The sequence below is a fragment of the Macrotis lagotis genome, chromosome 1 (assembly GCF_037893015.1).
Source record: "Macrotis lagotis isolate mMagLag1 chromosome 1, bilby.v1.9.chrom.fasta, whole genome shotgun sequence".
Taxonomy (NCBI): domain Eukaryota; kingdom Metazoa; phylum Chordata; class Mammalia; order Peramelemorphia; family Peramelidae; genus Macrotis; species Macrotis lagotis.
The window spans coordinates 87364366-87379201 of record NC_133658.1 but is presented as its reverse complement, the minus strand read 5'-3'; the positions used below and the strand labels follow the sequence as shown (position 1 = coordinate 87379201).

The window sequence follows — 14836 nt, the reverse complement described above, 5'->3', positions numbered from 1 at the left end:
ATTTTTTGATCAAATGGGCTGGTTATCCCTTTTTGCATTTTGTTTGAAAACTTGTTAAGTATGCTATTTATGCATTATCCAAATCATTGAAAAAAGTTGTTAAATATAAGATTGTTTTGTTCCACTGAAGATCTCCAAATTGACATTGAACCATTAATATTTAATTTTTGGTTTTGACCATTCAAACAGTTCTGAATCAATTTAGCTGTACTATTAACTAGCCTACATTTCTCAATTCAAATGAACAACTTTATCAAATGCTTTGTGATAATATAGGGAAATTTTATCTGTTGTGTTTACCTGTCTAGTAACTCTAAGAAGGAAATAAGATTAGTTTGACAGACCTGTTTTTAATAAGGCAATAGTGTTTATGATCACCAACTGCTTTTGCATATTTTTACTAATCATCCATTATTCTAATCCAGAATTTTGCCAAAAGTCAGAGTCAACAGCATTGGCTAATAATTTGCAGACTTCATTGTTTTCATTTGTTTGAAAATTGACATGTTTATCTTTTTCCAATTATGAGTTATCTCTCTTGTTAATCCATATTTGTTCGAAGATCACTAACTCAGTGATCTTATCTGCCTATTTTTTTCAGAACCCAAGGATATAGTTCCCCATCAAGCCTGGTGACCTGAACTTATCAACTGTTCTCACTCACTCTTTACTTATCTTTGACCATTTTGTTCTGCCCTTTCCAATACAATTAAGAACAGGTCTGCTTTTTATTGTTATAATTGTCTCATCCATCTTCTTCAGTTTTCTTTTTCCCTATATAGTATTTTAAAAAATCCTTTCTGTCGTCCTTTTTATTCACTAAAGGATCGATTTATTCTGAATATTCTGTCAGTATTTTTTATTTTGTTTTGTATTTTCCTTTTAATTATTATAAACTTGACAAAAATCAACAAAGGAGATATATTCCATTTATAGAAAACAAAAAAAGAGAATAGCATATGAAACTATCTACTTACATGATTTGATTTTTTGTATGTTTCTAACTTAAAAGGAAGTTTCAACAATGTCCTGTTTGTAGCTTCTTATGACCTGTTATTTTTCTAGTGATATCCCTTTCCTTTTCTCCTCTCCCTTTTTTAAAATGATCACTATTCCTAATTCTTGACTCTTGAACTCTCTACAATTTTTAATTGTATATTATAATAAGTAGTTTTTTATAAGTAATTTCTTTATAATAAGTATAGTTACATAAAACAATTTTGAAAAATGTCTCATTCTGTACTTCCAGTCAAATTGCCTCTTTTTCAAGAGGTAGGAAGCATCAATCATTATGAATCTTTTGGAGTTATGATAGGTTTTTGCATTGATCATGGCTCTTAATTTTTTCAGAGTTCTTTTCCTGGTATAAATTGTTCTTGTTTTGTTCACATTTCACTGCATTAATTAATACATATGTAAGGCAGATATGGCTCATGGGAAGGTGTTATTATGCTCAGATTTCATTGAATAGGAAAATCAGTGTGATAATCTAGGGAAAAGGGACATGCTTCTTCATGGTCTTTTTCTTTTTCTTGAAGAGAAACTGGTGCTCTATGTATTCTCTCTTGAAGGTGAAAACCAGAGTAAGGTAAGATTTTCCTCTCTCAGGTTCTCATCAACTCTACCCTTCATACAGGCATGGAACATCAAGTAATAATTCTCTATCATTTAGGAGAGTCTTAGGCAAATGAGCTCCAGATTTTACAAGTCTTCTCTATTTTCTCTGAATGTCTGTTTTCATCATTTTTATGGCATTCCATTAATTTCATAGGCTATAATTTGTTGTGTCGCCTCTTGATTGATGAATGTCTGCTTTGATTCTAATACTTTGCTACAAGAAAAAGTACTATAATAAATATTTTTGTGCACATGAGTTCTTTCCCTCTTTGATCCTCTGCTGTTTATTAACATTGAATCAAAGAGTATGCAGAGTTTTTTGACTTTTTGGTCATAATTCCAAATTGCTTTTTAGAATGGTTGGACCACTTGACTATACTGATGATGTGATGATATACTTAGAGAATCCTAGAGAATCAACTAAAAAACTACTTGAAACAATTAACAACTTTAGCAAAGTTGCAAAATATAAAATAAACTCTCATAAATCATCAGCATTTCTATATATTACCAACAAAGCCCAGCAGCAAGAGATAAATTTCCATTCAAAATAACTGTTAGCCAATATAAAATAACTGGGAGTCTGCCAAGACAAACCCAGGAATTATATGAATACAATCAAAATATTTTCACATATTTTCAGATCTAAACAACTGGAAAAATATTAATTGTTCATGAGCAGACCAAGCTAATGAAAATAAAAATGACAATTTTATCTAAATTAACACCTACTTATTCAGTATCATACCAATCAAATCATAAAAAAATTATCTGGAAGAACAAAAGATCAATAAAATCAAGGGAATTAATGAAAAAAACTGCAAATAAAGGTGGCCTAACCATACCAGATCTAAAACTGTATTATAAAGCAGTTTTTATCAAAATTATGTATTGGCTAAGAATAGAATGGTGGATCAGTAAAATAGGTTAGACTTATAAGACACTTATTGCTAGTGTTTGATAAACTCCTTTGGGTTTAGCTTCTTGGCTCAGAACTCACTATTTGTCAAAAACTGTGGAGAAAACTGGAAAACAGTATGGCAGAAACTAGGTATAGACCAACATTCTATACCAAGATAAGGTCCAAATGGTTACATGATTTAGACATAAAGGGTGATACAATAAGCCAAGTAGAAGAACAAGGAATTATTTATTTACCTTTCAGATATACAGAGAAGAATTTATGACCAAACAAGTTAAGAGGATATTTTGAATGAATAATTTTGATTACATTAAATTGAAAAGTTTCTGGCACAAACAAAGCCAATACAAACAAGATTAGAAGAAAAGCAGAAACTGGGAAACAATTTTTACAGTCAGTGTTTCTGATATAGGTCTCATTTCTAAAATAAATAGAGAACTAAATCAAATTTATAAGAATAGAAGTCATTTCCCAATTGATATATAGTCAAAGGATATGAACAAATTTTCAGATAAAGAAATAAAAGCTATTTTTAGTCACGTGAAAAAAATGTTCTAAGTCACTATTAGATAAATGCAAATTAAAACAACTCTGAGGTACCACCTCACAACTATTTGATTGACTGATATGACAGAAAAGAGATATGATAAATATTGGAGGGAAGATGGGAAAACTGGAACACTATTGCATTGCTGATGGAGCTGTGAACCTATCTAGCCACTCTATAGAGCAATTTGGAACTATGTCCAAAGGGTAATAAAACTATGCGTACCCCTTGATCCAGTAATAACATTACTAGCTCTGTATACCAAAGAGATCACAAAAAAGGGGAAAAAATCCATATATATACCAGAATATTCATAGCAGCTTTTTTGTGTTGGCAAAGAATTAGAAATTGAGGGAATATCTTATTAATGGGGGAATGACTAATACAAAAGTATTAATACATCTCTCCTGATACTGTTCTTACATACCTTAGTAGTCTTGCTTGGTTTACTCCCTTTGCTTCTGATTTTTGTACATTTCTTTTAAAAATACAAGTTAGTTGATGAGTTCCCTGGATATTCAGATTTCTCGTTACATAACTCTCCCTTTTGTTTCTAATAACAAGTGTTTCTCTGTTTTCAAAATTGAACTATCCCATCCAGAGATGACTTGCTCTAAAGAATTTTAGTCCATAGAATTCTATCTTTTCTCTCTCTGACTCCTGTAAAATCTGGTGTCCAAAATCTAGGATGAATACTTTCTTCTCCTCAAATCACAAAATTCTAAGCCCAAGAATAAGTTCCTTGCCAACAGAGAGATGAGAATCAGATTTCCCTACATTGTTAATGCCTACTTTTGAAGAATGGATTATTAATAATTTGATGATAATAAAAAAACTGAGAAATCTTTTTTTTCCATTTTTACAAGGCTTTAAGTGGCTTGCCCAAGGTCACACAGCTAGGTAATTATTAAGTGTCTGAGGCTGGATTTGAATTCAGGTCCTCTTAACTCCAGGGCTGATGCTCTATCCACTGCACCACCTGGCTGCCCTAATCTCTTTAATTTTTAATTTGCTATCTTTCCCATTTCATCCATGTATACTCTTGGTATGATCTGGTTTAGATCATTTTCGTGTAAAGCCTTCTCTATATTTTTTTCATCTTGTATCCTTTTTTTCCTTCATTTCTCTTTCTGTAAACTACTCATGATATTTCACCATTTTCTTCTTCAGTGTTTCACATATGAATTTATATTCCAAACTCTTATTGTCAAGGATATCAGATCAAGGAAGGTTTACTGACTAAGGTAATTTCTTTTGGGCTCCTCATTGTGGCACAGCACCTCCTCTGGGGAAGTAGCTAGGTAGGGCAGTAGAAACTCCAGGAAGATTCATCTTCATGAGTTCAAATCCAGTCTCAGACTCTTGACTGGCTGGGTGATTCTAGGCAAACACTTAATTAACCCTGTTCGCCAACCCCAAATGGGGTCAGGAATTGGACTTACTGAAAAATGACAACAACCACCTCCTCCTCTAAGACTATCCTAATTTTCATTCACAGGTATCCTAAGGAACAACTAGTCCAGTTTCAAGATATGTTATGGATTCACCTTACTGGTAACTTCATAAGCCCATTCACATACATTCACAGTCAGTCAACAATTAGCTCAAAGTAAAAGCATTTACTGCAAGAGTATTAAGTTTTAACAAAGGCATTCTTTGCCATCAACTATCCCACAAATATATGCAGCATTAGTGGTAGCTATGGACATCCATAGCCTATCGTGGCTGGGGCAAACACATTAGGAACCCATGTGATCAAGATAACTCACATCTCCAGAATGGTAGACTTTCCGTGTCCCCTCTCTTCTTGTGACATCCTTCTGTTTTCCCGAGGCATGCTGCTCTTGTGGGTTCCCTGGGCTTTCTTTGTAGCTCAGCTCAACTCCACATATAAACTCTGAGCTTCTCTTATAGTTGTTCCTGCTGCACATTGCCTTTGTTGAGGGGGGAATCAGAGAGAAATTTCTTCCTGTCAACTAAAATATGGAAAAGCTAAGGAAAAAGTCAAGAATGATTTTCAGAACTGGGTTTTTCATCCTTAGTTCTCTTCTTGATGGCCATGCATGACAAACTTAAGAGTTTAAGGTCACAAGAGTTGTGCTTGATTAAATCCACCAGATTGAACAAGAGATTTCTTCACAGATCCTGAAAAATCCCTTAATCAATCCTCTGGGTACCCACTCACTCCCAAATTTGCAATTGCTTTGCATTGGTATATTTCTATAGAAAATGGTGATAATCAGATTTAATTATTTTAGGTTGTTTGCGTAAGTTAGCTTGGAAGTATGATTGTATACAATGTCTTCTCATCTTCATACTTTTTTTCTAATGTGTTAATTTTGACTTTTGTTAGTTGATGGTCTGACAGGGATATGGGTGCCTGATTCTGATATGATTTACTCTTCAATAAGCATTGACATTGATATAACACAAGATTTGCAAGATGCTTTTCTCAAAACAATTCTGTGAGATAAGCAATAAAATTATTCTCATTTTATAAATGAAGAAACTAAGGACATGAGAAGTGATTTGTCAATGATCAAGCTGCTATTAAATGTTTAAGGCAGGATCTGACAGGTATTCTGCCAACACATGTAGCACTCTATCCTCTGTGAAATATTACTTCTAATCTGTAACTAGAATTTTATTTAATTTTTTTTGTCTTGGTGAGTGCTTTCCATTTTCAGTGCCTTCTGATTTATTTCTGAAAAAAATGTTCAAAACATGTAGAAACAATACTTCTAAATAGTGCTAAACTCTTTCATTTATTAACTCATTGTCTGAATCATATTTTTCAACATATTTTTCACCATCCTCACATGCATACAAGTAGTATTGAAATTATTGGGTGTCAATGTATACATTGACTTAATTTGGAGGATCTTGTCAAGTACTTAGAATATCTTTACCTCTTCATCCTCTGCAGTAGATGTTGGCATATATGATATGATTTCTATGGTCTTTTCTTTATATTCATCATGAGGAGTGTAAAAGATAGCCAAACATTCCATAGTATTTATGTTGTATAGAAAACCAATTCTTTATTTGCTTCTCTAAGAACTTGTGAGTAATCCTTCCATGTAGCAGCATCTTCCTTATGTTTACTTTTATATAAAGAATATCAATAAATATATAAGCAGATATAGAGTTAACACCTAAGATACTGACAGAAGTTCACCTTAGGAGAAATTAAACTTAGGGTTGTCTGTGGGGTAGTAATCGAACATTCTGGTGATACTCTAGATTTCTCACAGGGTCCACTGAGTCCTTCCGAGATCCCCAGTACTCCCTTTGGTTTGATCAACCAATTGGAAGACAAATCCAGTTAGAAATGGTTATAAAGAAAACCTCTTTTGCATCAGATTTTTATTATCAGCATGATGTAGTAGAACACTGAATTTGAAGTCAGAGGCCCTGTATTCAAATCCTAGATGTGCTTACAACCTGCATGACTTCTATTCCTTAACATTGCTGGGCAGAAAGATAAGGATTTATATGAGTCAAAATGGGAGCAGAATTGCTAGGTCTTGGCAGTTGATACTTTGTACAGTATCTTACACGACACAAAGCAATCACTTTGTGCAAGTTGTTTTACTGAATTAAGTTGAAATGATTGTAGGGGATTTGGGAGAAGGATGAGACAATCATAAAGAAAATATTTTAACCCTGGGTGACTGGGACAACAATGGTGCTAAAATTAAGAAATTTAGAAGGTACGGTTTTGGTGGAAAGGCAAACTGAATTTTGGACGTATTCAGTTTGAAGTGACAGTAAGACATTCAGTGGATAATTGGAAAAAAGGAATTGAACTCTGGAGAGATGTCAGAATAGTGTATTATTTTAGGATGCATTAAATAGAGATAATAGAAAATTATTCACTAGAATGTTATAAATTCTGTCTGTGCCTTAATTTATTTTATCCCCTGGCTACTATGCCTGTTGGAATGCATTTCTTCTACATTTTAACCTGTTGAAATCTCTTATTTTACAAGACCTCAGTTAAAATGTTTTTTTTAGTCCATTCAATTAAAGTGATCTCCTTCCTCCAAATCTCATCATGTACTTTGTTGGGTTGTTTTTTTTTTTAGTTTTTTTTTTGCAAGGCAATGGGGTTAAGTGGCTTGCCCAAGGCCACACAGCTAGGTAATTATTATGTGTCTGAGGCTGAATCTGAACTCAGGTACTCCTGACTCCAGGGCCGGTGCTCTATCCACTGTGCCACCTAGCTGCTCCCTCATGTACTTTGTTTTTAACTCTCCTGTGCACTCTTATTTTGTTGGACTCTACATATTTGTTACTAAAGTTTTGTTTTGTGACCACCCCCCCAAGGGAAGTGGGAAGGAAAGGTGAATTTTGTTTATTTAAAAAGATAATAGGGGGCAGCTAGGAGCACTGGTCTTGGTGTCAGGAGAATTTGAGTTCAAATCCAGACATAATATATTTGGATATATATATAAAGAATATCAATAAATATATAAGCAGATATAGAGTTAACACCTAAGACACTGACAGAAGTTCACCTTAGGAGAAATTAAACTTAGGGTTGTCTGTGGGGCAGTAATCGAACATTCTGGTGATACTCTAGATTTCTCACAGGGTCCACTGAGTCCTTCCCAGATCCCCAATACTCCCCTTTGTTTGATCAACCAATTGGAAGACAAATCCAGTTAGAAATGTTTATAAATTAAATAAATATATAAAATAAATATATTATCCAATATATTGATATTCTTTATATTTTATATATATGTATATATACACATATACATATATATACATATATATATATCCTATATATATATATATATATATATATATAATATATATATATATATATATATATATATATATATATATATATATCCAAAATCAGACACTTAATACTTAGCTATGTGACTTTGGGTATATCACTCAATCCCACTGCCTTGCAAAAACCAAAAGAAAAAAATCATATTATTTTTTAAAGTAGAATTAAGTTTAAAAAAAAGACTGAGCTTAAAAGGGATGAGATATAGGAAGAGGAGGAATGACAGGAGGCTATAGTAAAATAGAATGTCAGGGTTTGTTAAGATAAATGGAACACTTAGAAGTCTAATCTGTAGCTGAGGTGGAATAAAAGAGGTCATGAGATTTAAGGAGGCTGCGGAATTGGGAGGTTAGGGGATTTAAGGAAATACGAGTCTTCTACTTTAAAAGAAAAAAGCTGGGGAGGAGATGGTGTGCCTGATACTAGTTGAAAAAAAGAGGGGAAATGACTTGGGGAATGGTATATATTACCATAGCCATCATAATCAGAATTGGTTGGAAAATTTTTATTGAAAGGATTTCAAAGGAGGGAAGGCTGATGGATGAAAGAGGTAAAAAGACAACACAGAAGTGCTTTGGGGAAGCAAGGAATATTCTAAGATTATGATAGCACACAGAAAACTTTCAAATTGGGGAAATCTTGGAAGTCTTCACAAAAGAGGTTTCTTAACTGAGCCTTGATTAGAAGAGGAAGATTTGTACAGATGGATAAGAAGAAAGGTCTATATGGTCTGGAAAAAGTGGAAGTAACAGATTGTGTTCAGGAACATCTAATTTGTTTGGAATGTAAAATACACAAAGGGAGAAATCTGAAGCCAGGATGTAAAGCTAGATTATGGCCAGATTGTACATCACCTTAAATTTCACAATAAAAATTTGTATTTCATGCTAGGGGTTAAGGAGTCACCGAAAGTTCATCAGCAGAGAAATGACACACCTCATTAGGAATATTATTTTGTTAGTTACATGAAGGTTGGATTGGAGGGAGGGTAAATTAGAATGAATACAAATCAGGAAGATAATGCCCTGGTTTAGGTAAAAGTTAAGGTGTTAACATTTTAAAGGAAAAGGTGAATAAATGTAAATGGAAAAAGTAAATCCTGGTTGAAGAGTAGGGTTGACATAAACAAAATTGTAAATTGGGAAAAGTAAGAGGTTGATTTATACTTCCTAGAATCACAGGCTCATAGATTTAGAGTTGGAAGAGAAGCATTGAAGATCATCTAAGTTCAAATCTATAGATAATTCTTTTCATGAGAAATACATAAAAGGTTAAGAGGAGGGATTTGTGATTTGGGCAGGGGAGGGATTGAAGGTTTCTTCCTCAGATCTCAAATATGACTAATAAGTATAGGGTGGGTACTACAAGTCCAATCTTTTGAGCAGCTCTTTTCCAATTGGACAGTCCCAATGGAACACTGTTTCTGGAAGAGAAGGTGAATATTTTTCAATCAGCCTAGAAACAAACCCCAAATGTTAAGAGATTTAGGGTCCATGGTTCCTCTTTTAGACTTTCTCTCTCCCTTGATGGCTAACTCTTATTTTCATTTTAACTAGATTTAACTTCTATAAACAATGGTGAAAGGTGTGGCTAGGAAAGTCCACAATTCAATTTTCTCCAAGTCATCACCCAGGGATGTTTTCTGTTGGTCTTTCTACAATCTGACCTTGAGGCCTGGAGTACACTGGCTGCCCTTTCAATTTTGTATTCTTTCTCTTCCTGGGAGAATCTCAGCTTTGATTCCCCCACCCAGTTCTTACTGCTTTCCCCTTCTTCAAATTATCTGGTATTTGCTTAGCTGTTTACAAAGTATATCCCTCAGGAGAAAGTAAACTCCCTGGAGTAGAAACTGTTTTTTGTTTTTGTAATCACCAGTCTCTGGCACAATCAATCAGCAAGCCTAGATTAATGGGGGAGGCCACAATGTGGTGGATGCTTAATAAACCTTTGTTAAAATGAACTTAATTGCTCTGGGAATCATAATAGGACAAGCATGCTCTTGGCTATGGATGTGTGCCAGAGGGAGGCATTTTGTAGGCAAAATTCTTTGTAGACTCCTTTTTTAGCCTCCCTTAAGGAATTGATCAAAGCAAAAGGCCAAGGTACCTGATCTGTCCTAAAATAAGGAAAGTTATGTTTTCCAGTTATCCAGTTTCCAGTTATGTTATCCAGTTTTCCAGCAGTTATCACAACCACATAAGAGTCATCAAAGATCATATCTGATATGAGAAGAGTTTCTTTCAGAGTATAGAAAAAATTTAATAGACATATAAGAGGCATATTACTTCATATACATTTTATTTTGCAAGGATGAAAGGTTAATTATTAATAGTGCTTAATTACTACATTTTCTATACTTTCCACACTGCATGCAAAATTATACTATGTGTCATTTATAGGAGTATGGGTGACAAAATAATTGATCTAAAGTACCTCAGCAATCTACAATCTGCAAAAAAATATTAGCTGAAACTGGAAGTTACTTTCTAAAATAATAACTTATTAGTAGAGCACTTCCTAAAATAATAAAAAATTTTTATTAGTAGAGCAAAGTAATCAGATGACAAAATATTTGGAGCTTATACAATTTCAATTATTTTCATTCCAAGTGAGTGAAATATTATACTATATTTATAGTTTCACCTATGCATTATTAATCAAAGCACCTAAGAAGAGAATATAAATTGAAGATAGTCTCAATTGGTAAAGACAGTATCAATTAATAAAAAACTTTAGAACTGAAAGGAACCATAGTGATTAACATAAAATACCTATTTTTAATCTGTAGAGTATCATCAGTTTGCTAATTCAAATTCTGAAAAAATTTGTTTTCTTTGGATGGCTAAAAAAAATCTTTATCATGCAGGATATTTTGATCTGAATTCATACATCTAACAAAAAGATGGGTGTGGCAAATGAGTACTTATGATTTTTCTTTAGGGAAATGTGTGAATCTTCATTGAACTAGTTAGTAGATTCAACCTGTGAACCAAGTCTCCCAGTGAGTATGAGCTTAATGAGGTGTCACATTGCACTTTCTGGCTGTATTCCTTGTTTTACTACCCTTCCTTTGGCAACTTCCGAGGGCTTATATATTGCCTGGTAAATAGTGCCCCAGGGCTGGGTCCTGAGCTCTCCTCACTCTAGGTCTTTGTGAATGTATCATTTCCCTAAACCTACTTATGCATCCTCCTAACTTCAATTTGTGGTGGCCCACCACCATCCTGCAGGAATTATCCTTGACCCTTCCCCTACATCCACCCAGGACACTATGGGTTTAGAGCTGGAAGTAACCTGTGAGGTCAGAGTCTAAACCCCACATCTTACAGCTGAGGAAACTGAAACCAAAAGATATTAAATAATTTGACAAAAGTCCTACAGGTAGTTAAGAAGCACAGTCAAAATTTAATCTGTCTTCTGATCCCAGATCCAGAATTCTTTCCACTAATATAGAGTAGGCACTTCATAACTAGGGTGTGAATTGAACTGAAACAGAACAAAGGTCACCCATGGTATAATAAAACAAAATACATTGAGAGAAATTGTGAATTCCAAATGAATCCTCATTCACTTAGATAATGCATATTCTTAATATTTCAGATTTTGACATTTTCCCATGAGAATTGCTCAGTATTTTGTCACCCATACTCCTAATTTCTCATGAAAAACAAAAAGCTCCAAACGTTCATTGACATTTATGAGATGAGGAAATTTGGTGAAGGTTGATGGGGATGAGAAATTTTTCTCTGTAGGAGTCTAACCAACACATTTATTAAATATAACCCTTAGTTCATCAACACCATTTTTTAATCTTAACTTAGAATCTATTTAAATGGTCGCTTTGACCTTTAGCATATTTGTATATTAACATAATCCTAAAAGGCCTTATTTGTGGTCAAAAGCATATTACAACAGATATCAAGTGTGAAACCATTTGTATTTATATTATAAGTCAAAGGAATGGCCTAATTCTTTCTCATCTGGGAAAGTGGTTAAGAAAATATAGCATAAAAGTGATGTACAAAGTAGTAACACTGTAGCTGAACTGGAAACCTGAAATATATTTGGTAGGGTGTTAAGAAACATTTGTGTATGAAGTCAAGGAAGGAATTTCTGAGTCATTTAGGAGTACTATTTTAATCATTAGCAGCATTAATTGGAAAATGTCAGTGTATAATTAAATTGAGCTAAACTATTAGCTCAATAAAAACAATTTAATAGGTTCATAAACAAAAATTTTTCATGCAAAAGCAGGTTTCTTATTAACAATAAAATAGTGACATTATAAAGATTTAACTCCAGAATTAAAAACAGCAGTTTTCTCACCACATGGATAGTCTGTATTTGGATAGAACATTTGGGGAAATATTGGATTTTGACTCTAATCATTATACTTATTTTTTTTCTCAGGTGCATTTTATTATTTGTTGAATTTTTTTAATTTCTTGTTCTCCTAAGTTCAGACAACTTGTTATTGAGAAAAGTCCTTACAAATAATTTATTTCTAGTCACTTTACAATTGAGAAATACTAGCTGAGAGAGAAGTAAGACCTGAGAACTCCTGGGATTGGGATCTAGATTTTCTGACTTTATGTAAATTTAGTGTTTGCCATTATTCTACTCTTGGAACTGAGTTAAAATAATTAAAGTATTGCTAATGGGGATTAAAAATCTTTGTTGAATCTCTTTAGTAAATGAACAAAGTGTTATTTTTGCCTCCCCTAAACTATCTAAACCTGTTAACTCAACTTTTTGGGTAGATTAATCAAATTTAGACATATATCTTTCAATTGAAAACAAGTTGAAAATATTCATTTCCAGTCTTTTGGATCTAAAACAAAGATCCTGCTACAGATCTTGGAAAACGTATACAGAAACATATATGTTGCTATATATATATTGTTTCTCTGTGTATTTTAAAACATTTTTGTCTAAAGTTTCTATTTGGCTTTTGTTTTATTGCTTTCACACTTAAAATAAATGATTTAAAAGTGAAACTAAAATGTAGAAAGAAAAAAATGTCCCTTTCTTACAATATTTGTTTTTAGTAATCTTTCTTTTCAAAGAGGTAAAAGAGGTCACTATTTTTTACTCTGGTCAGATTATAAGATTTTATTGTGGTTATAGCTCTTAATTCCCAGAGAATATAAGAAATATTTATTTTAGAACATAAGAAATATTCTACAAATATTAGATTATCCTGACCAAAACTTCATTAGGTAGGTAAACTAAAAACAAACCCTTAAGTCTCTAGGAAAATAAAAATCTATGGGGGTGGCTAGGTGGCGTAGTGGATAAAGCACTGGCCCTGGAATCAGGAGTACCTGAGTTCAAATCCGGTCTCAGACACTTAATAATTACCTAGCTGTGTGGCCTTGGGCAAGTCACTTAACCCCATTTGCCTTGCACAAAAAAAAGAAAAATCTATTTTGCTATATTTTATAAGAGGCTTAGATCATCAGACTTTCATGATAATTTTAAACAAATGATACACTGAAGTGGCTAGAAGTCCAGAAAGGACAATGATCCATGTTGGAAGGGATGTGGGAAATCTGGGACACTGATGCATTGTTGGTGGAGCTGCAAACTGATCCAATCTTTTTGGAGAGCAATTTGGAATTATGCCCAAAGGGCAATAAAATGTGCATACCCTTTGATCCAGCAGTAATGTCCTGAAGAGATCATAAAAAAGGTAAAAGTATCACTTGTACATAAATATTCATTGCAGCTGTTTATGGTGGCAAAGAACTGGAAATTGAGGGGATGTCCATCAATTGGGGAATGGCTGAACAAATTGTGGTATATGAATTAATGAAACTCTATTATTCTATTAGAAACCAGGAGGGATGGGATTTCAGAGAAACTTGGAAAGATATGCATGAACTGATGCTGAGAGAGATGAACAGAACCAGAACATTGTACACCCTAACAGCAACATGGGGGTGATGATCAAACTTTTTTTTTGAATTTTTGAAAGGTTTTATTTATTTTGAGTTTTACAAATTATCTCCCCAATCTTGATTCCCCCCCCACAGAAGGCAGTTTGCTAGTCTTTACATCATTCCTATAGTATGCATTGATCTAAGCTGAATGTGATGAGAGAGAAATCATATCCTTAAGGAAGAAACATATAGTATGTGATATAGCAGAATTACATAAGATGACTTTTTTTTTAAAATTAAAGACAATAGTCCTTGTCTTTGTTCAAACTCCACAATTCTTTCTCAGGATACAGATGGCATTCTCCATCATAGATAACTCCAAAATTGTCCCTGATTGTTGCACTGATGGAATGAGCAGGGCCATCAAGGTTGATCATCACCCCCATGTTGCTGTTAGGGTGTACAGTGTTCTTCTGGTTCTGTTCATCTCCCTCAGCATCAGTTCCTGCAAATCCTTTCAGGCTTCCCTGAAGTGATGATCAAACTTAACAGATTTGTTCACTCCATCAGTGCACAGTCCATCAGGGGCAATTTTATGCTATCTGCAATGGAGAATACCATTTGTATCCAGAGAAAGAATTGTGGAGTTTAAACTAAAACCAAAGATTAAAACCTTCAATTAAAAAAAAAAGTTATCTCATGTACTAGATAATTTTGCTATCGCTGATATCTTATTTTTCCCTCAGGAATTTGCTTTTTCTCTGAACACATTCAATTTTGATCAATGCATAGCATGCAAACAATATAAAGATTATCAGATTGTCTCCTGTGGGGGGGAAAAGGGGGAGGAAAAATTTTAAAATTCAAAGCCTTACCAAAAATGATAGGTAGAAACTACTATTGTATATAATTAGAAAACAAATAAAACATTTAATAAAAAAGAATAGGGTTCATAAGAAAAAAATAAAATGGCTAGAAGTTAAACCATACACACTGAAATGTCATACCAGACAAATGAGGTAACTGATTTATTCTTACTCTAAGAAATGTTTGTATTCTTT

The 14836-nt window shown here is 33.5% G+C and overlaps 1 protein-coding gene across 3 annotated transcripts in view; it reads right to left on the bottom strand.

The window, feature by feature from the left end:
* GEMIN6 (gem nuclear organelle associated protein 6) overlaps positions 1-14836 on the bottom strand; it is a 52305-nt gene that overhangs the window by 35557 nt on the left and 1912 nt on the right. Inside the window, exon 2 of one of the 3 annotated variants that reach the window (XM_074204164.1) lies at positions 4856-5020. The exons of 1 other annotated variant lie outside the window; for it this stretch is intronic. In XM_074204164.1, the coding sequence (XP_074060265.1) occupies positions 4856-5020 (165 nt within the window). The remainder of the gene's footprint in view (positions 1-4855; positions 5021-14836) is intronic. One more of the 3 variants, XM_074204182.1, reaches the window with a different exon arrangement.